Source organism: Haemaphysalis longicornis, unplaced genomic scaffold (genome assembly GCF_048455015.1).
Source record: "Haemaphysalis longicornis isolate Haplotype H1 unplaced genomic scaffold, Haemaphysalis longicornis Haplotype H1 scaffold_6, whole genome shotgun sequence".
Taxonomy (NCBI): Eukaryota; Metazoa; Arthropoda; class Arachnida; order Ixodida; family Ixodidae; genus Haemaphysalis; species Haemaphysalis longicornis.
In genome coordinates, this window is record NW_027526407.1 from 162,031,543 (window position 1) to 162,056,283 (window position 24,741).

At 45.3% G+C, this 24,741-nt stretch overlaps 1 protein-coding gene across 1 annotated transcript in view; it reads left to right on the forward strand.

Moving 5' to 3' along the window:
- The window catches only part of LOC144143342 (juvenile hormone acid O-methyltransferase-like), a 31,761-nt gene extending 14,763 nt beyond the window's left edge, over window positions 1-16,998 (forward strand). The window contains exons 2-3 of the mRNA XM_077675109.1: window positions 10,596-10,962; window positions 16,993-16,998. Of these exons, the coding sequence (XP_077531235.1) occupies window positions 10,596-10,962; window positions 16,993-16,998 (373 nt within the window). The remainder of the gene's footprint in view (window positions 1-10,595; window positions 10,963-16,992) is intronic.
- The last annotated feature ends 7,743 nt before the right edge of the window (window positions 16,999-24,741 follow it).

Consider the following 24,741-nt stretch of genomic DNA (forward strand, 5'->3'; position numbering starts at 1 on the left):
ACGCACAAAAAACCCCTCTTAGATTACACAAAAGGGTGAACGGGAGGGCTTGTTGGTACATCATATCGTTTGAAAACAGCGCGTAAGACATGACTGAGCAAATAAACTTGCTCAGTCCCGTCTTCAGCGCTGTTTTCAAACGATTAGATTTAACGTCTGGCCAATGAAGGATATTTGAGAAGGGGATAGTAAATGGGCGTCTAAAATCCGCTCTCGACAAAACTTTCAAATGCAGAATGAAAGAAGCGTTTAGTGCGCAGAGACACCGGGTTGAAAAGGGAAGGTACCCAAACATAATGCTGCTAACAGTTAGCGAAAGGCTACTAAAACCAGTTAAAATGGAGTTAAAAAAATTGAATAATGCGCCGAAAACCAGAACATGAGCACCTCAGTAATCCCTTATGTGCACGGTTTGCCTCACAGACTCCAAAAAGCCGCTACCAGGTACAACTTGAATGTGTTTATTTCGGCCAAAAACAAAGTAGGACGGGTTTGCCCAGCGGTTCTGTACGAAGAAAGGGCTAGCTGCAAGGCCACTAAATGTACTATGCATCACACGTGTCAATTTTTGGAATGCAGAAAAAACGTTGTGTACAAGATTTCGTTCGAATGTGGGCACCAGTACCTCCGTCAGACGACTAGATGCGTAAATGTAAGATTCAGGGAAGACATGTCCAGCCTTAAAGGTCGGCCATAGACGCATCTGGCTGCGCATAGTGCGCAGTGCGCAACAAACGGCGAACCATTGTTTTTTTACCTAACGGCGACGGAGTTCCACCACCAAGACAGTACTAGAAGAAGTTAGTGGAAGCATGGTAGATGTGGAAATTAAAGGTAACGTGCGTGGGTAAACTTTCAGGTCCCCATTCGGGGAGGGAAATTAAGTTGTTAAATGATAGGAGATATTGCAAGTTTAAATTGTTTTTTTTTCTTGTGTTTGTATGAAGAGATAAGTACACATTTGATCATGCGGGGGTGTTGTAAAAGAGGGTATATAGGTGCTGTGTGATGAATAAAAATTCAGTTGTTAGTCCGCGCTTGCCTTCGCGTCTTTCGTTCAGTCCTTTTTTTTTGAGCGCTCAAGTTACGGTCAAAAACTGATAGCTTTTGCTGCGAAATCTCACAACAATAAATAGGTGGTAACTTCAATCTCTTTTACTAAACTAACAGAAAAAGCGGTCCAATTTACTTTTCAAAATTGCTTGGTTTTATACATGACAAGCCGATGCCACATTGCCTGAAGCATATAGGTTAGTTTTGCACACTAATCACAAGAATATACAGAATATAAACACTCTTGCAACTTTTGGCTTTTATGGTTTGAAAATTATGACCAGGTATTTTCTGTAAAATAGTGATACTTTGGCCGTTCACTGTCAGTATATTTTTTTATTTATGGAGGAAGCATGCAATTAAAGCTAGCTCTGATTGTGATTAATATTTGTGTAGTTTGTAGAAAGCCTCACGAATTTGTTTTTTTGTGTGGCTTGGTTTCCTACCGTGATCAATTTTATTACGGACAATGGTGGACGTTCTTAGAGTATGTGATCTGCTTGTCCAACCATCGGCTGTGCCGATGCTGTAAGAATAAGTTGCAAAAAAATTATTCCAACCTTATACCTGCTGTGCATACACGGCCCGTCGCCAGGGGGCGTAGGATGTTCTGGAAGCGACACAGAGATGTCGCGGCGGGTAGGCCGAAAGGTCTGGAGATAGATGGGGACAAGCTGAAATGGAAAAAAGCAGAGGAAAAGGTCCCCAAGAACACCGCAGCAGGCACGGATGGGATACCGATGGAGCTGATTAACCAGTTAGGACCAAAGAGCAAGGGAAAGCTACTGCAAGCCATCAGAACAGGGATAGAAAAAAAGGCAATGCCGGCCGCGTGGCAAATGAGCAGGATGAACTTAGTGTACAAGGGCAAAGGAGTCAGGACAAACCCAAGCTCGTATAGGCCAGTAACCGTCACGTCAGTGCTGTACAGGTTAGCAATGCAGGCAGTGAAGTTCAGACTAGAGCAGTGGGTGGAAGAAAATAGGATATTAGGGGAGCTTCAAATTGGGTTTCGGAAGGACAGCAGACTAGACGACAACTTATTCGTGGTAAGCCAATGCATAGAGGTGGCGAAGATGCAAAACCGACCTTTGTGGTTAGCCTTTCTGGACATTAAAGCGGCGTATGATAATGTAGACAGTGAGCGGCTTTGGAGTATCCGGGAGGACGAGGGAGTTGGGGAAGAATTCATTAGCTTACTCAGGGAGCTACACCGGGAGAACCAAGTGGAAATAGTGTGGGAGGGGGTAACATACAATAGGCCTGTATACACCTACAAGGGTCTGAAACAAGGATGTCCTCTCTCTCCGCTGCTGTTCATGATCTACATGACGGGGTTAGAAAGGAAGCTAGAAGTCAGCACGATGGGGTTCGACTTATCCTACATGAAAAACGGGCAGGTGGTGGAACAACGGGTTCCGGGACTAATGTATGCAGACGACATATTGTTGATGGCGGACAACCGGATTAGTATGCAGGGCTTGATGGATATATGCGGTGAAGAAGCGACGCACCTAGGGCTATCCTTTAGCAGATAAAAATCGGGGATCATGGTCTTTATTCACGGCGAGGAGCACAAAACAGTATCAGTGCAGCAAGTAGAAATACCATTGGTGAAATAAGATTAATATTTAGGAGTACGGCTGAACAACAGCGAAGATTACACGCAGGAGCATGAGGCTCACCTTAAGACGAAAGGAAGACGGAACGCGGCTATAATGAAGCATAGAGCCCTCTGGGGATACAGCAAATACGAGGTGGTAAGGGGAGTCTGGAAAGAGGTCATGGTACCAGGATTAACTTTCGCTAATTCGGTTCTGTGCATGAAGTCAGAGACCCAAGCGGGCCTGGAAGTAAATCAGAGGGCGGTAGGCAGATTGGCCCTAGGGGCGCACAGTAAAACTACAAATGAAGCGGTACAAGGGGATATGGGCTGGTTGTCTTTCGAGGCGAGGGAGGGGCCGAGCAAGATAGAGTTTGAGGAGCGACTTCGTGACATGGAGGACGAAAAATGGGCCGCGAGGGTGTTTAAGTACCTGTAATTGAGGAGCGTGGACACGCGGTGGAGACGGAGGACCAGACAGCTGACCAAGCGGTACGGAAAGTCGGTAGGGGACAGCGGGGTTTACACAACAGTTAAAAAGCAGGTAAAGGCAGCAGAGACGACGAAGTGGGCAGAGAGAATGGAAGCGAAAAAAACCATGGAGACTTATAGGGCAGAGAAACGGGAAATTAAGAAGGAGGGATTCTATGGCAATACGAGAGGCAGTGCGTTACTCTTCGAGGCACGGGCAGGGTGCCTGAGAACCCGGTCATACACGGGTAGCTACAGGCAGCAGGATGAAACGTGTACATGCTGCGGCCGTGATCGGGAAATTATAGACCATATTGTCAGGAGCTGCACAGAGATACGGCCACCGCGGGGTCAGGGGGAAACAACGCTGGCGGAGGCTTTGGGATTTGGGGCGAGGGGGAAACTCAACTTCAAGGCAATAGAGGTGACGAAGAGGCGACTGGAGTGATGGTGGAGAAAAAGTGGGGAAGGGATGGGTACGCAGGCGGAGTAATCATGCGGACGAGAATTTGGAAAAGCGAGGGGAGAAAAAAGGGGGGTGGGGGCGATGAGTTTGAAACAGAAAAGAGGGAGAGATGAGAGGGAGGAAGCAAATCTATAGGTTAGCTGGGAGTAGGGCAAGTAAATGTAATAAAACAGGCGAGTCGGTTGCTGACAACCGACGCCCCGATTCAAAGGAAAAGCCACTAATCGCGAGTCGGTACAGGAAGAACTATGCGCAGTCTGCGGAATCGAGCCAGAAACCATGCGACATATTGTAACGGAATGCAAAAGTATCTGTCCAGTCCTCAGTAATAGAGCCATCAAGCTTATGGAAGTCCTTGGCTTTAAGGTTAAAGGTTAGCGGAAAAGTGAATTGGACAGGAGTAGAGGTTCACGGCTGCCCTCTTTCAGCAAAGTTTGTGTAGGAAGTTGCACACGGTATTCAAACTGATTTCCAAATGAGGCGATTTCCAAAAATCACCTCATACCTTTCTACAGGGTGATTCGGTCCAGAAATTGTTAATCACATATCTAAATTCTTTTTTAATTCAAATAAAATTGCAACAATCGATAGCTGATGAGCCCGAGCAATCACTCAAGGCGCATAAAAACGGCAATTTTACCGGGTGACGATAGCCCCGCCGTACCATTGTGCCTCCTGCCTCGATATGGTATACTGCTTCCTGTGCCGACTATTTACGGCCCTGTGAGTGCGCTCTCAATGGTTCTCCAAACAAATTCTGTGCTTGCCCCGATCTGAGCCGTGACAACTTGTAAGCGCTTGCGCTTGCTTTATCAGTTGTTAGCAATGCTTCAATGTCACTGTGAAATTGCGTAGAATACCGTACAAGGCTCAACTGCTGGTCGGAAACATTCATTGTCCCCAACTGCAAGAACCAAAATGCGGGCAGAATAAGGTCAAAAGTAAAAAAGCTAGGCTGAATAGCTGTCCTGTGACAGACGGTTACAAACCTGCCATCTAGCCACTTGCACTGCAGCGCACGTTTTATTTGGAAGTGCCAGAACTGGCGCGCCATTTTTACACCGACGTTACCATGGTGCAAAAGCCACGGGAACCGTCTACCAACAAACAAAATTGGTGTAATTTCTTACACAAGATTGAGTTAAAAGAATTGTGGAATTACCATGCCGGAACGAAACTATGAATGCGTATACCTTCTTTTCGCAACGTATACCCTTAGAGACCGAGCAACCATCACTTGTATCTCATTGTCGTCTGATATCAAGCCGCATAGCTCATTCTCCGGCTTCTAAGAGTACTCCTAACATCGCTTGCCACTCCTCTCGCTCCTTTCATAATTCAACATATAAAAGTATCTTCAATGCAAACTTATTTTCAGGATTTGCACTGCTCGCGTGAAGCCCATGGTACTCCAAGCATCTTTTCATTCATTTTCTTTTTTTTTCCATCATGGCCCAACACCAAAAATGAGTTCGGTACATTTCGGGTTGCTTTTACTCGTCTTCCTGCGAATTTGTAATTGTTTAGCATTTATTTCTACCTCAAAAATGATGTAAACGTGCAGTTCCTAAACCACCCGGTATCCCTCATCCGTGTAATAATATTTTTACTCCATGGTGCCTGACGCTTGGGAACAGTTCGAGCAGTGGATAATTGTCTGGCCTAAGTTTAAATTGCTGTCATGTTTTATTACTACTGTATGGGGCTGCGTCAAATCACACACGAACATACAGAAAGACAGAAAAAAACCGATTACACCTTTAGTTTGCCAAAGGACGTCTACCGCCATTTAAAAACGTATTCTGAAGAAAAGTCATGGGGGGAATACATCTACCTGCTGAAGCCTGGAGGGTTGGTGTCACGGTGTACCGGAAACACTGCCCGACTGTGCTTGTGGATTTTGGACCTTGTAGCTCTTCCAACGGGAATCGAAACAATTTGTGCAATACTTTGAAACAAGTAAAACTAACGCGAAAATCTGAGGTCACTCAGGAACACAAAGCAAAATAGTGTAACTTCAAAGTAGCAGCATGAATGGAGGGCAAAACCACCGAATGCAGGTTTCTGCTTTCTCAGCCATAACAGATATATACTCCTGCTGACAAGCGCTAAATATTTAAGTAACGTATTACTTGCATTACCTGAACAATAACGCCCAATAGAAGTTTCCAAAGACGATCGTTGATGTTTATCTACAAACGTGAAAAATGAGCCAACCGACATATATACATATGCACATTATGCCACTACTGACCCGCGGCATAAAAATCGTGAGAAAGATTTATTAATAAAACTGTATTAGTGATGGTTTTACAAATTTGGGTTAGTGTCACCGAATACATCTATACAGCAGCAGAGTAAAGTAACAAAAAATAACATGAAGTTCGCTATCATCTCCTCAAGAAGGCCAATTCCTAAGCTCTGTACTAATAAAAACCTGTGTTCATGGTTTGTTATATAAAAAGGAGTTACCACTTAATAAACAGTGTCTAATTTATTTTAGACCCTACAGCGAAGTGCCACAATAAAAAACGTTTACCTAAAGCATTTTGTTTACCTGGTTTCAATTGTACATGGAATTCCTGATGTTTTCAAAAAAGTTACTTAACCCATGTTTACGTTATCACCTTTCTCCATTTTTTACAATAACCACACCTGCACCTCAATCATCTACACCATCATTGTGCACATTTGAAAAAGGCAAATCGTTACGAGCGATGATCGAACGTTTTTGAAATATAGGCCAAGATCAAGCATAGAAGATATGTTGATGATATTGATAATCCTAATTACAAAGCTCTCAGAAATGGTCTTTCAAAAAATGCATATTAACCTGACTGTACTGTACCTAAGGTTAAGATCTAGGCAGAAATTCACTGAAAACTGGCAGCGCACGAAGCTATGATTACATTGGAGAGGACAACAAAATCTTCCCTTTCCATTCAAAAGATCGACTGTCAGCCATATTATTTGAACCGTTCGCAGCGTAAATCACCTTAAAGATGCAAGTTGTGCGACCCTGCACTGATTTAATTATTACGCACCAACACTGAGACAACCACTTCACGAAGATTTTTTGTTCCAGAATGTCTTCTGCCAAGGATGCCAACCGGAAGAAAGACACCTCGAACGGTGATTGGGCGGAAACAGCAAAGGGCGTGGAGGCCTATGATCGCTCGACTGAAGCTGTAATGCCGTCCATTTGTGGAATTTTGGATTCTTTTAAGGATGCATTCGTGCAGAACATCGAAGCTCCATGTGGAAAGGATAGGGCGAGCCGTAGAAGACAGTGTCTTGATATCGGCTGTGGTCCGGGCAGGTAGGTTGCCGTCGTATGAACATCAATTTGGGAATAAATGTTTAAACAACATAGATCTAATGTCCCTTTGCAGCTAATAGAAAACTTATCAGGCTAAACTTTCTCTGAGCGCCTATGCGTGGCATGAACACCATCACCTGAGGTACAATTGAAAAAAGTTATGCTTCTTTTACAATGAATCTTAACCACTGCCTAAAAAATTACCAGGAGAAGACATTCTTTAATGTGCCAAAAGAAAAACCCCTAAGAATATAAGAAATTGCTGCAGGCTTTTGTTCGGGCAAATGTTTCCGTTTCAACAAATGCCAAACACTCTTCCCTGCGAGGTTCTATTATTCTTAGTTTTGAACAGTCATGCATACGCTTATATTCGTATATGGTCCTTCTGCCCTTCAGAAACTCTTAACGAAGGAGTGCAATGCTTGTCAACCACTTTTTATGTACTTTGACTGGTTCAAATTTAGCAGTTATCACTGAATAATTTTGCATAATAAATCCTGCGCAAGTGAAGACACGGAAGCTCGAGGAATCGAGCGATGGACGTTCGCATTCATCAGAAAAATCAATGATTCACTGAGTCATCCACTCACCCACTAACTCGTTCTCTCGGTTTCCTATTTTATGACGTACTTACTGACCTACGCCTTCAATTACACACTCACTGACTCACTCCCTCAATCGCATAGTCCCTCGATCACTCACTCACTCAGTGAGTCATTTACTTATTTGCGTGTAGTTTGCTATGCTCGCCCCGTCAGTGATCCGCTCACGCAATAACTCGCACACTCATTCAGAGTAAACCAGAGTTGTATTGGAAAGTTGTATTTTGTATTTTATTTTGCATTGGAAATACCACCCCGTGTTCATTCTCTCTTGGGTTCCTCTGTAGCGCCTAATGTGCCCGCTAGTGAGCTCCACGAAGCGTTCAGCTGTGCTTGAAACTTCGCTTAACACCATAACATCCCACTTACTGTACGAGAGCTTCTCTAGTAGTACCGCGAAGCTTCCCTTGCTAAACAGTGTGCGTGCGTTCAATGCTGCAATGATCAAGTTACAATGGCGGCATATGCAGGCCCAGAGATTCTAAGCACATTTGTCAGTAGCGCTGTTCTGACCACCGCCGTGAATAGGGGCTCTACAGTTGCTGGGGTCTTAGGGCCGAGGGTTCAGTTGGTCTGTCATTGGAGGTGGCTGCATCTGCTATACCAGGGTGGCCTGATTCTTCTCCGGTGAAGGAATACCGTTTCGGTCGTTAAACACCTTCCTACCATGGTTGATCCTTCCAGTGCAGCCTCTTAGGTATCCGGGATAATGGTTACTTCCCGAGAAGTTAGCACTTCCTACCTGCGTGGGTTCCGGACAGAGCTAGAATAAAAAAATCTACCCTGTGAAGATGGTGTCAAGGCGAGGCTGTAACGACCCCCACAATGATTACCCGTGCGAAGTCACTTGAATTTACACACATGGCTGTGCAAAGAGTGAAACCGGAGACAATAAAAAGCAGTTAACTCCACCCTCTATTACTTCGAGGAGATGTACTGCGCAAAAGGAACTCAAATGAACGGTGCTTGGTTATGGACCCTGCTTGGTCAGTTGTCTTGGTGAAGCACATGAGTAGAAGTTTTTTTATAATAAATTAGGCGAGCTAAATTCCGGGGTCAGATGATCTCACTTAACCGCGTCTCAGCTGCAGCCGGCGGAGATGACGAGATCGGGGGCAGTTGCGCAGCTGAGCACAAGATCGCTGTTTGTTTCCCGGCCGCGGCGGGCGCTTTTAAAATGAAGGCAAAAAGAAAAAACGCCCGTGTGTACCAGGTCAGGTGGGTCAGTTGGGTCAGGGAGCAAACTGGTGTTAAAAACATATTAGTAGAAATTAGGAAGAAGAAATGGACGTGGGCAGGACATGTAATGCGAAGGCAAGATAACCGCTGGTCATTAAGGGTAACAGAGTGGATCCCTAGAGAAGGCAAGCGTTGCAGGGGGCGGCAGAAAGTTAGATGGGCAGATGAGATAAAGAAGTTTGCGGGGATAAATTGGTCTCAGTTGGCACAGGACCAAGGCAATTGGAGAATAATGGGAGAGGCCTTTGCCCTGCAGTGGGCGTAGATAGGCTGGTGATGATGATGATGATGAGAATATGAGAAAGCATTTGACTCGGTCGAAACCCTAGCAGTCATTCAGGCATTACGGAACCAGGGGGCAGATAAGCATTATGTAAGAATACTAGAAGATATCTACAATGGGTCCACAGCTACCATCATCCTTCATAAGGAGAGCAGTAAAATACCTATAAGGAAGGGTGTCAGACAAGGAGACAGAATCTCTTGAATGTTATTCACAGCATGTTTACAAGAAGTATTCAGAACTTTGGATTGGGAACTGGAGGGAGTAAGGGTTAATGGAGATACCTCAGTAACCTCAGATTTGTTGATGACGTTGCCTTGCTAAGTAACTCGGGGGACGAATAGCAAAGGATGCTTTGCGCACTGGACGAACCGAGTAGAACCGTGGTCCTGAAAATTAATCTGCAGAAAACTAAAGTAATGATCAAAAACCTCGGGACAGCACAGCGGTTCGATATAGGTGGCGAGGCAGTGGAAGTGGTAAGCGAATATATCTACTTTGGCCAAGTTGTGACCCCAGATCCCACCCATGAGGCAGAGATAATTAGAAGGATAAGAATGGAGTGGGGTGTAGAGGGGAGACACTCTCAGATAATGAATAGCAGCCTACCACTGTCAATGAAGAAGAAAGTGTATGACAGCTGCATCTTACTGGTACTCACCTACGAGGCAGAAACCTAGAGGCTCACTAAGAGGGTTCAAGTGAAATTGAGAACGACTGAGCGTGCAATGGAGCGGAAAATGATAGATGTAACATTAAGGGACAAGAAGAGAGCGGAGTGGGTCAGGAAACAAACACGTGTTAAGGACATATAAGTAGAAATTAGGAAAAAAAATGGACGGGGGCAGGGCATGTATTGCGAAGGCAAGATAACAGCTGGTCATTACGTTGTAACAGAGTGGACCCCTAGAGAAGGCAAGCGTTGCAGGGGGCGGCAGAAAGTTAGACGGGCAGATGAGATCAAGAAGTTTGTGGGGAAAAATTGTTCACTGTTGGCACAGGACCGATGTAATTGGAGAATAATAGGAGAGGCCTTTGCCTTACAGTGGGCGTAGATAAGACGACGATGATGATGATGATATATAAGTTGTATATAAGTTGTGCTTCCTAAGAGCAGCGTTGCTCAGGGTTGGCGCAAGTAAGGATGGCCTTTTGCAATACTCTTTCAATGTTCTTTCTTTCTCGTTCTTGTGCAAGATATACACTTACCAATAAGCCAAGCTTTCCAGTTAGAATACTCTGCATATTTGTTTTTGACGTGTTCTTACTCCAGATCAAGCTGGGCAGACAGGCTCGTTCCCAAAAACCTAACGTGTTATTCTTGTATATTTGCATATCTGAAATCTATGATTGAAATATTCTCGAAAAAAATAATTATAAGATGTACAGCTACCGCAAGTTGAAGTAATGCGGCCGAAAGAACACCTCGCGATAAAGCGCAAATCTACTGATGATTGATGATCGGTCCTACCTTTACAACTAGAAGTGGGAGCTCAAGCTAGGGCGTACGATCGCGTGTCCCCAATTGATCATGCTAAGTTTTTTAAACCACGCCGCAGCTTCACGTTCAAATACTTGCTGCCACGCTTGCCGGCCTGGTGCGAAAAGCTGGTTGGAGTGGACAATGCGGACCCCATGCTGGAGTTCGCCCGTCAGAACCGCGCGGATCCTAAGATCGAGTACAAACACCTTGATCTAATGGTGGACAACGATGTGGCCCGGTTTGTGAAGGAGCAGGGCCAGTTCGAGATGGTCTTCTCGTTCCAAACTCTCCACTGGGTGTGCGATCAGTACCAGGCGGTACGGAATATTGCCACACTATTGGCTCCTGGCGGAGAGTGCTTCCTTCAGTTCTCACACACCCTTGTGCTCTTCGACATCTACAGCGCTCTACTTGAGTCACCGCGCTGGAAGAAATACTCGGAGGTGAGTCATAATTATAATTTCCTGTCTTTATGAAGCTTCTGTCAAGCGGAAAGTTTTGGGAAGTGTCAAAAGTGGGTCGGAACCATTTCATTACTTGACAAACGCCTTGAAGTAATGACATAAATATTCAGGTGCCGTTGTAAGGGAATAAGCTTGAGTACATCACTTTAAAATTCAAAAGAAAGAGCGCAGGGCAATTGCACAATCGTATACTGTAGTGCAATAATTTTGTTGAACTTATCTCAAGCTCATTTTGCTTCCGCTGGGTATATTTTCGAGGAGTAACAGATGCAGCAAATAAAACAGCTAATAGAACATCAGTTGTAGGTCGAACTATTTCGGAAGTCTGCCACAATCGTTGTTCACGAAGACGGCCTTTATGAAACGGGTCCACAGACACATTGATAGAAGGTGGAGTGGGCTTGTAGATGAGTGGTAGCGAAGGGAGAGCTTCTCGGCGTACGCGTTTAGCTTCCGTTTGGTTTTCCTGCCATGGGATTTTCTGCAGCTACGGCGGAGTCGTTGCTTTTTTTAAGTTGAGCACTTGTTGAAGCAAGAGCCCAAACAATAAAATCAAAGCCTCGCTGGTTCAGAAAATTTCAGACTGGATATAACTGGTTTTTGTTTTAGTTTGACTACCGATTTTATCTGCAAAGGTCAGCCTTGCTAAAACCAGACCGAAACCATGAAAATAGATAATTCTCCAAGCGAACACCTTACCAGGTGTTGAGTAAGAATAAATTGCCACATAGTTACTTCAAAGATTTCAAATATAAAAATACAGTTACGGTTTTTGTACAAAGCATCACCGTGATTTGAAGTTTTAGCTTTACACCGCATTTTCCGTTGCTTATTGTACTGTGTTTTATATCTATGCTTATACTAGTCAAATTAAAACCGGTCCAGCCTCTGATAGCAGGTCACCTGTGGAGATTTCAAGCCAAAAATTATCGCCAACTTCATGAGACGACAAATTCCCTCATTCCCACAAGTGTTTTATACACTTGATTAAATAACTTGCTAATTGGCCTACATTGGCAGCCTCAACCCCAACGCGTTTTTTTGAGGTATCCTCTTTGTTCACAGGTTCTGAAATCATTTATACCTGCGACGCATCATATGGACATGGTATCACTGCGCTGTCATGCTGCTAACGTGGTGAAGGAGGCAAAACTGGTTCTTCTTAGTGGGGAAGTGCTACGTACGTCGGCAGCAATGCAAGCGAGCATACAAGAAGCGGCCGGTGGGTATATGGGGCTACTTTTCATTTTTGTGCCCTCTGATTTCGATGCTTTCAGCGTCCAATTGCGAACTGCATTTCAAAGTCATGCCTAACAGTTGCGCCACTAATTTGGATGCGAAACCCTATCTAAAAACTCAATTTCATAAATACATTTGTAAGGATGTCAAATCTACCTAGAAAAAAGGTGAACCTAAATATACTGCTTACATATTTTCTAAATCGAAGGAGCGTTTGCACTATATCTCACAAATAAATCTTCGATATCCTAGAAGGAGCAAGGCTAAGTGTCAACCATGCTTGTTAAAACTTTTATGCACCTTAGAACACAAAGGTGCTGTTACAGAAGTGAACCACGGTAATGAGCTTCGAAGCAGCAACAAGTTTATTGTTTGCAGCGTGAATGGATGGTTGTGCAAGAGGCAGCAAACGGTTTGTTCTATATGCCACTTTTTTTTGTACTGTATCTGGTCAATCCATTCGTACGGAAGTTATTCTCGGGAGCCAGTGTAGAGTTTGTCCTCCACAAACACGTCTTCTAAAGAAAGGTGACAAAAACTCGATTGAAGCATGAGAAGATATCGATCAACACAAAAACTGCCGCACTCTATTTGTTCCCGCTGGAAAGTTTCAACAGAAACTGACTCACGTCTCCCATAAAATCACATGGTTTCTATCTCTTATATCTGAAAACCAGTGTGGTGCGATGTCTCAATAATGATATCTCAGCTTTTAAGGTTTCATTGGAAGGGCAATGATTGTAGAAGGCCTGACGTACACACCGTAACATTATTTGGACGACACATATGCGCTAGGAAGCGGCAGTTTTACCACTCTGCTGTACGTTTAATGCTTGCCTATAAATACGCACGTTACAATTGTGCACAGAAGACGGTAAGAAAACATGCGGTAGTAGTAGGCAACTCACCAAACACTTCCACAGAAACCACGGCATAATTATGTTGAAAGTCTGGAGCAAGTTTATCTTTCTTCACCACAGTTCAGAAATACTCGTGCATATTGAGTAGAATATTTCAATTTTTATTGGTGGGTATTTGCTAACACATTGGCTTTGCATTTGTGCAATTGTTAAAATCAATCTGACAGGCTGTACGTGCTGCATGAAGTTAAATTAGAAATTGGCATTTTCCTAAATATCCTAACCAGCCTCACTTCGAAGAGCTTGCAGATATGCCTTATGACCTTCGTCTCCCAGAGGGAAACTCCTTTATCTTAGCGGCGCTGCTGCCTAAGCTTATCTCTTTTCTCTTTTCAGCACTCTCCGCCTACCCTTGTCGTCATTCGCAATTCCTTACGATTTGCCGCTTACTCAGCAATGCACCTTCTAGCACTCACCTTTACTCAAGCAGGCAGTGGCGTATTGCAAAGGGCCGAGAAGTGCCCTCACGGCCACAGCCTTTATCTCAGACTCACGTCTATCAGTGGCGCATGCGAGGGATTTCTCTCAGCATACAATCTGATTTGTGTCTGAATCAATGCAATCTTCTTCTCTCGCGGTCTCGCACACTCTACTCGTACCCTCTGTTTTATGCGCACTGTACAACATCTCTCTTTTTCCTACATAACCTTTCAATGCCTAAAGCATAGAAAAAATAATATTTGTAAAGAATGACTGTAATATATTTTGTGTTACGTAGTTTTTCAAGGAGAATTCCGAAATTAGATTTCTTCACTAGATTCTGCATTTTCTAATTTTTGGTTCTTGACTATAGATTTCTACACCAGAGCAAACCCTGTTCATCGTTTGATAACGGAAGAAGAGAAACCGGAGCTTCGGAAGTTCACCTATGACTTTCTCGAAGGATTGTCAAAGCAGGATTCTGGACGGCGCTTCAAGGAACAACAGATGCTTGTTATTCATGCATACAAGCCAAGAATGTAAAAAAGAGTTGTAATCTGCTTTGCTGTAATCCTTGGTATGGTAAAGGATTTTTCGAGTTCCAAAATAGAAGGGTGCTAATAAAGCTTTCTGTAAAAACGTGTGTAGATAAAGTCACTGCTGGCACACAATTCAGAAATTTTTTTGCTGAATATAACTAACTTTCCTGAACGTAAAGAAGTGGCATAAAATCTCCTTTACCACTTTTGCAAATTGCAAATTTTCTTTTTTGAATTGGTATTTCCTATGCCGGAGCCAACTCACAGTAATAAAATTTGCTAAGGGCGGAATTCATATGGTAACAGAGAGATACAGGAGGACAGAGTAATCTTTATTTCATGTATCCAAATTGGTAGTGAGTCCGGATTCCAAGAGAGACTTGTGCTGCAATAGTTCTTTGCACCAGCCGAAGCTGGGATGCGGGCACGGAGCTGAGGAGCTCCTCCCTTCACTGCTCACCGGAAGGGTGCGCAATTAGAGTAATCTAGGGATTTGCCGAAGTCTCTCATAACATGTGTTACAGAGTGGACTGCGAAGCACACTATTTGTACAGCAGGAAGTAGTCGTAACGTAAATCAATGAGTTTTTCCCGTATGAAGAAAAAGATTTAGAGATTCCCGACACACTGCTTCTGCCCATTGGTTGGAAATGTATGCGGATGTGTTCTTTGGTGTTCTTTCCTAATGAGAAAGCGAAGGATGAACAGTGTCTACTTAAGACCTTCAGATTGCCTATCTTGTTACATCTCAGGCGATTTCATTGGGGGACGTCCATCAAAACTACCTTTAATTTCTTTCCGGTGCCCTCTTAAGCAGGATCTTTCAAGCCATCTTTGGAATTTTACCAGCAAAAATACTTGGGCTAGCCTGTTGTTAGTGCACCAGAATGATCTCCGCAGTTGTCCTGGAGGTGGCTAGTGCAATGACAGCGCCCTCCGCATGTGAGTGGTTGCTGAGGGAAGGTGATGCACCTTACGGGATTTAGTGTTGAAGTGGCTACGGCGGTCATCGTTCCGCATGTCGATCCTTGTCCGTTGGTTGCTAGTGCGGGCTCCTACCCCGCTTCTTCATTCGACTTGAGGGAAACCTTGCAACGGAGATAAGCAACGATGGGGTATATTATCACAGGTGCAGGTACGTCTAGTGGTTGCTGTAATCTTCATTTGGGGGATGTCATGGTCTATGGGCTAAGACGTCGTCAGCAAGGCCTTGCCTAGATGCAGAAGCTCGCGGCCGTACATTGCCTCGACTAGTTCAACAGCAGTATTAGGCGCCTATAGGTGGAGCAACTGCTCTCGGTCGATGAACTGATCGAAATGATGTGAGAATGATATCTCTTTTAAATCAGGGTGTCGGTCCTGCCATAGTAGCGCAGCCTAATATAGCATCGGGAAGGGCGTCGGTTAGCCGCGAGATGAACAAAGCCTTGACTAGGCCAAGGGTCTCGCCCTCCTGTATTCCTCGCGAATATTCAGCAAACTTAAGATGCTTCAGACATCAGTTCGGCCCACGAAAGTAAATTAAGGAAGCCCCCAGTAACGCGTAACAATTCGTGGTAGCGAAGCTGTAGGAACGTTTCACTACCATCACCATGGTTTAAGCTCCCGATACCACCCGACGTGCTTCTACCTTGCTGCCACAAAGACCGATAGTCCATCACTGTTGGCATGAGCGTGATCTTCTTTGATGTTTTTAAATTGTAATTTTTTACCATCCCACTGGAGGGGCGAACTCTATGACCTGTTGTTCTCGTTCCGAGCAACCGTTGCCATCATAACGGTGAACGCTTAAGATTTCTTTTAAATGCAGAGCATTTCTTTAACTCACGATGTCACCCGTTGTAGTTGTCCATCGTCGTCCGCACCCCTCCAACTACACTATATAAAAAAAACACTAACCGGTGCCTGGTTTCGATCCCACGACCCTGCGGGCAGAACACAAGGTACATGGTGCTCTACCCACTGCGCCACAAAGCCGACATAGAATGGAGGGCTAAGAACGCGCCTTATATCCTTGACTCATTCAAACTATGTCAAGAAGCTGCTGATACAACGGATTCACTACCTGTGAGCGGAACGCGATGTACATGGTGCTCTTCCCACTGCGCCACAATAATCATACCCACCTGCTAATAAATGATGTCATACCCACCTGCTAATAGATGATGTCACGTGACCAGGTAATTACGTCTCCTCATTTAATTACAATACAACAACCAACAGCAACAAGTGCAACAACCTTAACGTAACGCAAACTACTCAACGTCGTGCGCCCCCGGAAATGCTCTGCATTTGATCGCGCCCCTCCCGAGGGGGATGTTTAGTTTCCTGCCGCAGCAAGAACAAGGCAGCCTCCTGCGCAGTTTGTGGCGCATACCAACTTGGGGGATTGGCCAGGATCGTTTCACTTACTACCTGCCGGTTACTGCAGGGTTTGAGTCGAACTTTTTTACATTACGTGGCCTATCTGACAAGTCGGTATGGTTGGCTTGCAAACGTGCTAGGCGGTAGTCGCTAGGCATGCACACCCGATCGCTCGGCATTTTCTGGTTGTTAATGGCCGGGAGGTCGTTGCAATATTGGCCAATCTCCTTAAGTGGGGCATATTTGGCTGCACCAACGTGGGAGCCGATGACGCTGCGCGATCGCCGCGAGGCACGCAAACACGAACGTTAGGCATTTTCTTGGTTTTGTTTACAGCTGGGCGATCGCCGCAAAGCCCGTGGTCACGTGCGCGCACCCGCCCATTCTTGGTACTTTAAATGAGTACAGAAAAAAAATCGGCTGCAGTTCAAGCTGTCAAGGTGGTTGCCAGGCAACACAGGACTGTTCGGCCTAAATCAAGCCCGTGTACTTTGTCCGGTGATTTTCTGTCTGGCCTTTTTCCGGCAGCCATAATCGGCCCGTGTCCAAATGTGGGTCTTTCCGCCGTATACGGCCGTACTGCCAAGGGTGTCCAACAGCCAGTGTACGTTGGCCAGTCCGCCAGCTTACGTTCATAAGGCCAGATTCCAGCCGCAGGGCTCCCGCGATTCCAAAGCAACCCGTGTACGGCCGAAGTACGGCCACCGGAGTACAGCCGAGACGCGGTCGTCGGACTCCAGCCGTAATAAACCTGTCGAAAATATGGCCATGCTACGGGCATTGGAGTTCAGCCAAACTAGGTTGCCTGTACTCAGGCCGGTCACTGCATGTCGCGCAAGCAGATGACTCAGTCGCGCTGCGCAGCAGCACAATCCCAGCATTTTGGGCCAATGCAGCCACATCAAATTGAGCCCACGCGCAACTACCGCCCGTCCAGCCTTTAGAGCAGCCTTGCTTAATTATCAGCGTCAGTTAACACCAAAATTAATTTATTAAACAGTTCTCACAAATCGTCGTTCTTTTAATTGCTGCTTCTCTTTTACCGTCGAATACAGAAAATATTCAGTACTTTGTAGATCTGGAAAAGTTGTATTGTCCATATCCTGCTATCTTCTGTGCGGCGGCTTACCTGCAATAAACGGGGAAGGAGGCGGGGCCGGAGGCTGTTGAATTTCACAGAGATGAAAGTGCTGCTTTTAGCCAATTTCATTTAGGACAATCTTCCTGAGCACTTTCATGCTCTGACTAAATCAACCATTTTAACGACAGTTGCTTGGCCAGTTTTGTTGTATATAAAACCGGCGCGAATGCCTTTACGAAGCGTTCTAGTACTTCAAAAACTGGGGAGAATTCAATATAATTTCCTTCACACAAAACGTGGCTCCAGTATTTGCCCATTTTTCTGGCAAAGAAATTTCATACTCGATCAACATTTCTGATGATCTTTCACAGGGCTGATCCTAGGAGATATCCAAAAAGTGCTTTCATTTTCAATGTATTTCTTATGTTGTTTTCATGAGTTACGTGCACACCACTTAATAGCCCAAAATAACTTAATTTTCCTTTAATGCCTTACTACGGTAAAAAATTCTAGACGCGTGGCGAGTGACACCTTGCTTCAGGTGGCTGCAGTTGTATCCCTCTGTGTTCATGCAAGGAAAGGCATAAGACTAGAGTTTCATAATTTGTTTAAAACCAATAACGTAGCAATGGTAGTATTCATACAGCAAACCTTGCAAACTGCAAAGAATAAAACAATAAATATTTCAATGGTCAAGTTTGAATGTGTAAGGTTCTCAAACCATCGGAGGCGGACTTGCGGCTGTGCATATTTATTTATTTGGTTATTTATTTATTTATTTATTATTTAGTTATTTATTTGGTACCTCCTTGTCTTTGCAAGCTTTACAGCAGGGACATATGTAACACTAAGCATCAAATATGAGACCAAAAAACAAAATATTTCCACAAAGCTATGTGAAAATCGTCATTATAAACAGTTGGTACAATCATACGTGGACGATAATTACACTATCATATTGATCTAGCATAGAATGCATCACGGAAGGCGTCACCCCTAAAGAAAAGCTAATAATTTGCTTTAAGCTATAGCGGGATATGTAGAATGGCGCTTGCATATACTTCTCCCCTTCTATTCCAGTTTTCGAATGATAGATATAACAAAAAAAAATTCAAACTCAGGTTTCACGTCTGATCTTTCCCGTCTTACAATTCAAATTTACTTTTACTTTCCCTCATGATAAGTTGACAGTGACAAGTACCCTAATACGCACTGCCCTATTCTGTGTGTTTTCGAGCGTATCAACCAGCTCTTTGGTGTAGAGATCCCCGAAAGCACATGCGTACTGCAACATTGAGCGCATTTTAGTAAAATACGGTTGTTCCTTTAGGGTACTTGGAGGTTCGCTGAAATTTTATCTCAGAAAGGCAAAAACACGTGCAGCCACAGCTTTTGTGTTGTGAACGGGCCTATTTAACCTCTAACCTCTCGTTAAAAACTCCTAGTTATTCATATTCCCCGACCGTTCCTAAAGCTGTGTAATTTACGCGGTACGTATCCAATTATAACGAAGGTTTTCTTGTATAGGTGAAGTTAACACACTTTTTAAGATTCAAATACTTTTCTGAATTAGCGGACAAGCATGCTATTAAGGTAGAATCATGTTGCAGGTATTCGGAATCACGTTCATTCGCTATAGTTTTGTAAACTACACAGGCATTCGCGAACATTTTGAACAAAAATTTGAGGCCAATAGTAATACCATTAAGATATAACCGAAACAAAAAAGGCTCCGCAACTCACCCTTGGGGAATTCCTGAGGTCACGGGAACATATCCGGACGAACAACCATTGAGAGCGACCGACTGCTGTCATAGAGAGATATAATCGGCTATCCATGCAATAACCGATTCATTCAGTTTACAGCCCGCAATGTACTAACAAGAAGCTTATATGAAACACCTCCAAATGCTTTTTTTGCAGTAAAAGAAAATACAGTCAACTACTTAAACTTATCTCTTGCTAGAGCCAAATCGTGCGTGAAGTCAACAAGCTGCGCTATCCATGCAATAACCGATACATTCAGTTTATAGCCCGCAATGTACTAACAAGAAGCTTATATAAAACACCTCCAAATGCTTTTTTTTGCAGTAAAAGAAAATACAGTCAACTACTTAAACTTATCTCTTGCTAGAGCCAAATCGTGCGTGAAGTCAACAAGCTGCGTTGAGCATGAAAAACCGGACGAAATCCGTGTTTGCTAGAATTCTGGTAAGTGTGTTTAAACAACGGAATCCTTTCTGAGGTGTAGCTAACTGACCTTCAAACACGGCAACGAAATTAACATCGAGGCTTCGCCATTCACAAGGCTCTGTTGTTATGGCAAATTTAAATTCACACGTGTTTTTTTAATTATACAGTCATAAAATACTATGAAGCAGGGCACGAAGTTGAGCCTCCCAATGCACGAGCGTAGCCTCATCTACGTTTATCACAAACAAAATAGTGCAACATTGCTTTTCGCAGTATTATTGCGAGAAGAATAGCCGCAAACTTGCGCTTTTGCGCGCCCTTGCCTTTCTTTGGTGGAGAGTCCTTGACATAGCGCCGGTTGAGCTCCTGCGTGGCGGCCGCTTGCTCGACGCCCTTTAAGGCCACTTATTTTGGTGAACCACCGTCACCTCGGGTCGAACATCCCTGTCGGGTCGATGTCTCCAATGGTCTCCATTTCATGAGGAGGCAAATAGCCTCGAGCTGATGCATCGACGAAGCCGGTGCGTGAGGCGTAGTAGCGGGTATAACTGGCGAGGCTTAGCTCACCCGTCGGTGTGACACAGCCTTTTTGTGACAATAAATGGCATTCCGATGGCCTAAAAGGTTCCCTGGTACGTACAGTGAGCCCTTGCACCTCGCCCATTCACCTAGAACCCTCATTACTGTTTGACAAGCGAAGTTCGTTCATTTAAAACGTACAAACACCGAACGGATAAAAAACGCGTCTGCGTCATTCGGCGACCCAACGGCTCTTTCTGCACCTAGGAAAAAACTGGTCCTACATCGGTGGATCTCTTTCCAAACACGTCTGTTCACGAATTCTCTGCGCCCAGACCCGTGCCATTGTTCGGCTGTAGGACGCTTACCGAAAGAATGACGTATAACCTGGGACATTATGTAGGCTGGTCACCTCTTGAACACCGGTTGCAAAAAATACTGTGGCCATTTGCTTGCCGTAATTCGGCCGAGGACCGCTAACCGAATGAAAATTGTACACTCTGGGACCGTGCGTCGGCCGGTCACCTGTATAGCACCGTTCGCCCGAACAAAAGGAATATTCTGCCGCCGGACGCGTGGTTCACCGTTGCAAAAGCAAATGTGAGGCCGCCGCGTTGCGGCCGGTCTCTTTTTGAACACCAACAGCCACAAGAATACGGATTTTATGTTGCCAGTCGCTTGCCGTGCTTCGGCTGAACCCCGCTTCCCGAAGAAAAACCGGATGCCCTAAAGCCGCACTTCGGCCGTTCACTTTCTCAACATCGGCTGCCGAAGGTGAACTGAATATCTGGCAGCCGGGTAGCTGCCGTTGTGCATCTGAACAAGGGCGGCCGGAGAAATAACAGAGCGCTGGTTGCCGAATGTTGGCCGCTCATCGTATAATCGGCGGCTGCCAGAACCTGGATGCTGGCCGGATATGACAGAAAGCGGCCATAGACGGGCCGGTCTTGGCAGACACCTTCTGTGCCGCCTGGGTGGAAAGCGAATGTTTAAAGCACACCTACAACAATTGCCCATGCGACGTCACTCGAATCCTCACACTCAGCTCTAAGAAGAGCGCAACCAGATATTTTGACAGCAGTTGCGTCGATTTTGCTGGGGCGGAATCCTGCACACAGCAGCGTCGGCCACGGCAGAGCAGGGGCGGCGGATGCTGTCACCACAGCCCAGCCGTAGGTCTCCAGAAAGAAAACTAAGATGAGCGTCTTTTGAAGGGGGAGACAGCAGACGCTAGCCATTCAAATGTGCTAACTTGGTGCTACACGACCACGCGACAGAATCGCCGTCACCAAACCTATTTGGCATGTGAGCTTAGTGATTCCCCTTTATACCGATTAAAACTACTTTAGCAAGATTGAGAATTGCGAGAAAGCTGAGGGAGCTCTTGTAAACGCTTTTTATCATAACCAGTCGCTCATTTCGTCTTTTGCAATACCTCTTAAACATAACCGAATATGTATTCGGGCATTCAGAAAACAGAGTCCTATTCATTGCTGCCTTGAAGCTCATCCATAAATCGTTATCCCGTACCGAACTATCAATTCACCCGAGGATGAATTCACCCGATGCATCGGTACCTGACGCTCGATGATCTAAGCGATGATCGCTCAAGCGGTGACTGGCTGGCTCGTTGGCCGATTGCACGTAGCCGACGACGGTCTACTCTAAGCAAACTCAAAATTTACAATATGTACACTTTATTTACACTACGTATTCAGAACTCTCAATGCTCATTATCGCACAAGAGAGGTCGGGCAAAGCCCGCCTTGAGTGGGGCTCGCTGGTGTCTGCTCTCCTCTCTGTTGCTCTCAAAACATCAAACTCCTCGGTTTTTTCACTAAAACAACTACCACAACCGGGACGTCACGTCTTGAGAGATAGCATGGATCATTGATTTACCCACCCTAGACCACTGATTGGCCACCATGACAAAGCTAGGTGAGTTCTAAATAGTCACTTGACCCACCTCTCTCACTCTTATACCGAACCCCATAGGGGTTCAGAAGACCCAAATATAACCCAAATGGAACCAAACAAGGGCAAGCAAACATTTCGGCGGCCATCGATTTTATGGCGGCTTGTCCTAAAGTAATGCTTATAACGTGACGCCAATGATTGTGCTCAACGCTGCCCGAATTCATTTTCTTTGTAAACACGGGGAACGCCACACAAAGCCCGGTCAACTACCCATTGACGCATCCCAACCACCGAGTCGCCAGGGTCAGCCGTGGGACCAATGGAATTTCGCCTGGTAGCTTTGAGCAGTGCATGTGCCGTAGCCAGGACGTATGGTGTTATCTTCCTGCGTTTTGACCCCTCGAGTGACCTCGAATTCCTGTCCGGTTCGGGCATTCTCCTGGTGGTAATGGCGGTCTTTAAAATGTGAATCGTCCCCCTCCGCCGGTTTCCCAAACGAACACAACGAAATCGTCCTTCAAAAGCTAACATCGCTTTCAGCTATTATGGCATGACCGCCGCATTTGTATGCATCGTCCCCGGACACGCTCGTCGGGTGAACACAAAAGCGCGGCGAATAACATCGAAGCCTTAGCGGTTTTTTCTTATGTCGTCACGCGCAAGTCATCTGGACCGGCAGGCAAACAAGCTAACCCCAGCGACAGATATCTAGTTGTAAGTCAGCTTTAATTATAAGTGAGGGACCCCTACCAGGCACCTCCCCCCAACGAACGTTGTCCATAGACTAGCTGTACGGACAACATAAACTCTGGCTGTGCGTTACAAAAACCCAATGTGAAACCACCAAGACAGCCACTTATAGCGCTCGCTACATATTACACAGCATGCACCAGCACAACATGCAGCACAGAGCAGCACAGCATGCAGCACAGACGTAATGTAGCTTAAACGTTACGAAGGAACAAAACGTAGTCTTAATTGTCCCAAAAGGCACTTGTAACAAAGAAAGGCACGTACAACAACAAACTCTTCGTTATCTTTACGAAAAAAGGTAGCCTTCCGCAAACTAAAACGTAAATGAAAACGCTAAACAAGACAGAGTGTAAACTTGAAATTGTCCCAGAGGACATTCATTATCGAATCAAGAAAAATACAAACTCGCTATACTCCGAGAAGGGAAAAGCTTTCAACAACTCGACACAGAAAAGTGAAATCACTTTAAATCCAGCACACATGTGCGAACCCTTAAAAAGCAGCATAGTAATAACACAAACCACAATACCACTACAGATGCATGCAAAATTCTTAGTTCACTTGAACGAGAGAAAAAGACACGCAAACAAACCCAACGCCACAAAATCCGGCTACGTCTTCAGCAGTTACAAAACATCTAAAAACGTCTATCGTCTCTTCCCACACTCGCGAACGAATGTTCTTTCCGGATGCCCAACAAAGATTGTTCATAACTTTTGCGGTTCACTTGCTGTGCGCTTGCAGAGTACTCAGAGTTCACTTCGTTGCCCAGACCAGGCAATTAGAGCACTCTCTCATGCAAATTTATACAGACTCCACGGTGGCCATACGTGATTTACGTCGAGTGAATAACAACTCGGCTATCTCGAGGGACATTCATGACATACTGGATACGTACCCCTGCCCTCTGCGGCTCTCGTGGGTCCGGCGAAATACGCTTCCCGCTCACATTGCGGCGGATGGTGCCTGCCACACTGCATTTGTTCCACGACCATTGCCTTTACTGACATTAGATACCCCAGGACAGTTTTTACACAGGAAAGAAGATCTTTGTCGCGCCACACGAGCTCTAATTCCACCGTGTGGAACGGACCTCCCTAGCCGACTCGCTCGCTGGGAGGAAGTCTTGCTGCGAAGACTTCGTGTTGGTGTAGCCCTCTCTCCCGCTGTTACCCGGGAGTGGCCACCACGCTACCATGCCCCGTTCGACCAGAGCTGCCCCTTCTGCACGGCTCCTGCCGAAGATGCCGACACAGAACTTTTGCTGTGGACGTGCCCTTCATTGCAAGCGGCCAGAACACGACACCTTCGAGGCACAGGCCTCCACCCTGGCAGACCACCTGACCTCCATCGGTGGATATGGGGACCCCACCACCGCTCCCTCCTTGCGTTTGTTCGCGACACGGGAGGTAACCTATACTTGTAGCATAGTATTTATGCCAACGGGCATACTGTCGCAAATAAAAAAAAACTGCACATGCTCCCCTCTATCCTACACCTCGACGCGAACACCCCTGTCTGAATGAGCATCATCATCATCACCACCACCAGCCTATCTATGCCCACTGCAGGGCAAACACTTCTCACATTTGTCTCCTCTCACCCCGGTCCTGTGCTAACTGCGACCAATTTATCCCCGTAAACTTCTTCATCTCATATTCCCATCCAACTTTCTGCCGCGCTCTACCACATTTGCCTTCTCTAGGGATCCATTCTGTTACCCTTAATGACCAACGGTTATCTTGCCTTCGCATTACATGTCCTGCCAATGTCCATTTCTTCCTCTTAATTTGTACTAATATGTCCTTAACGCG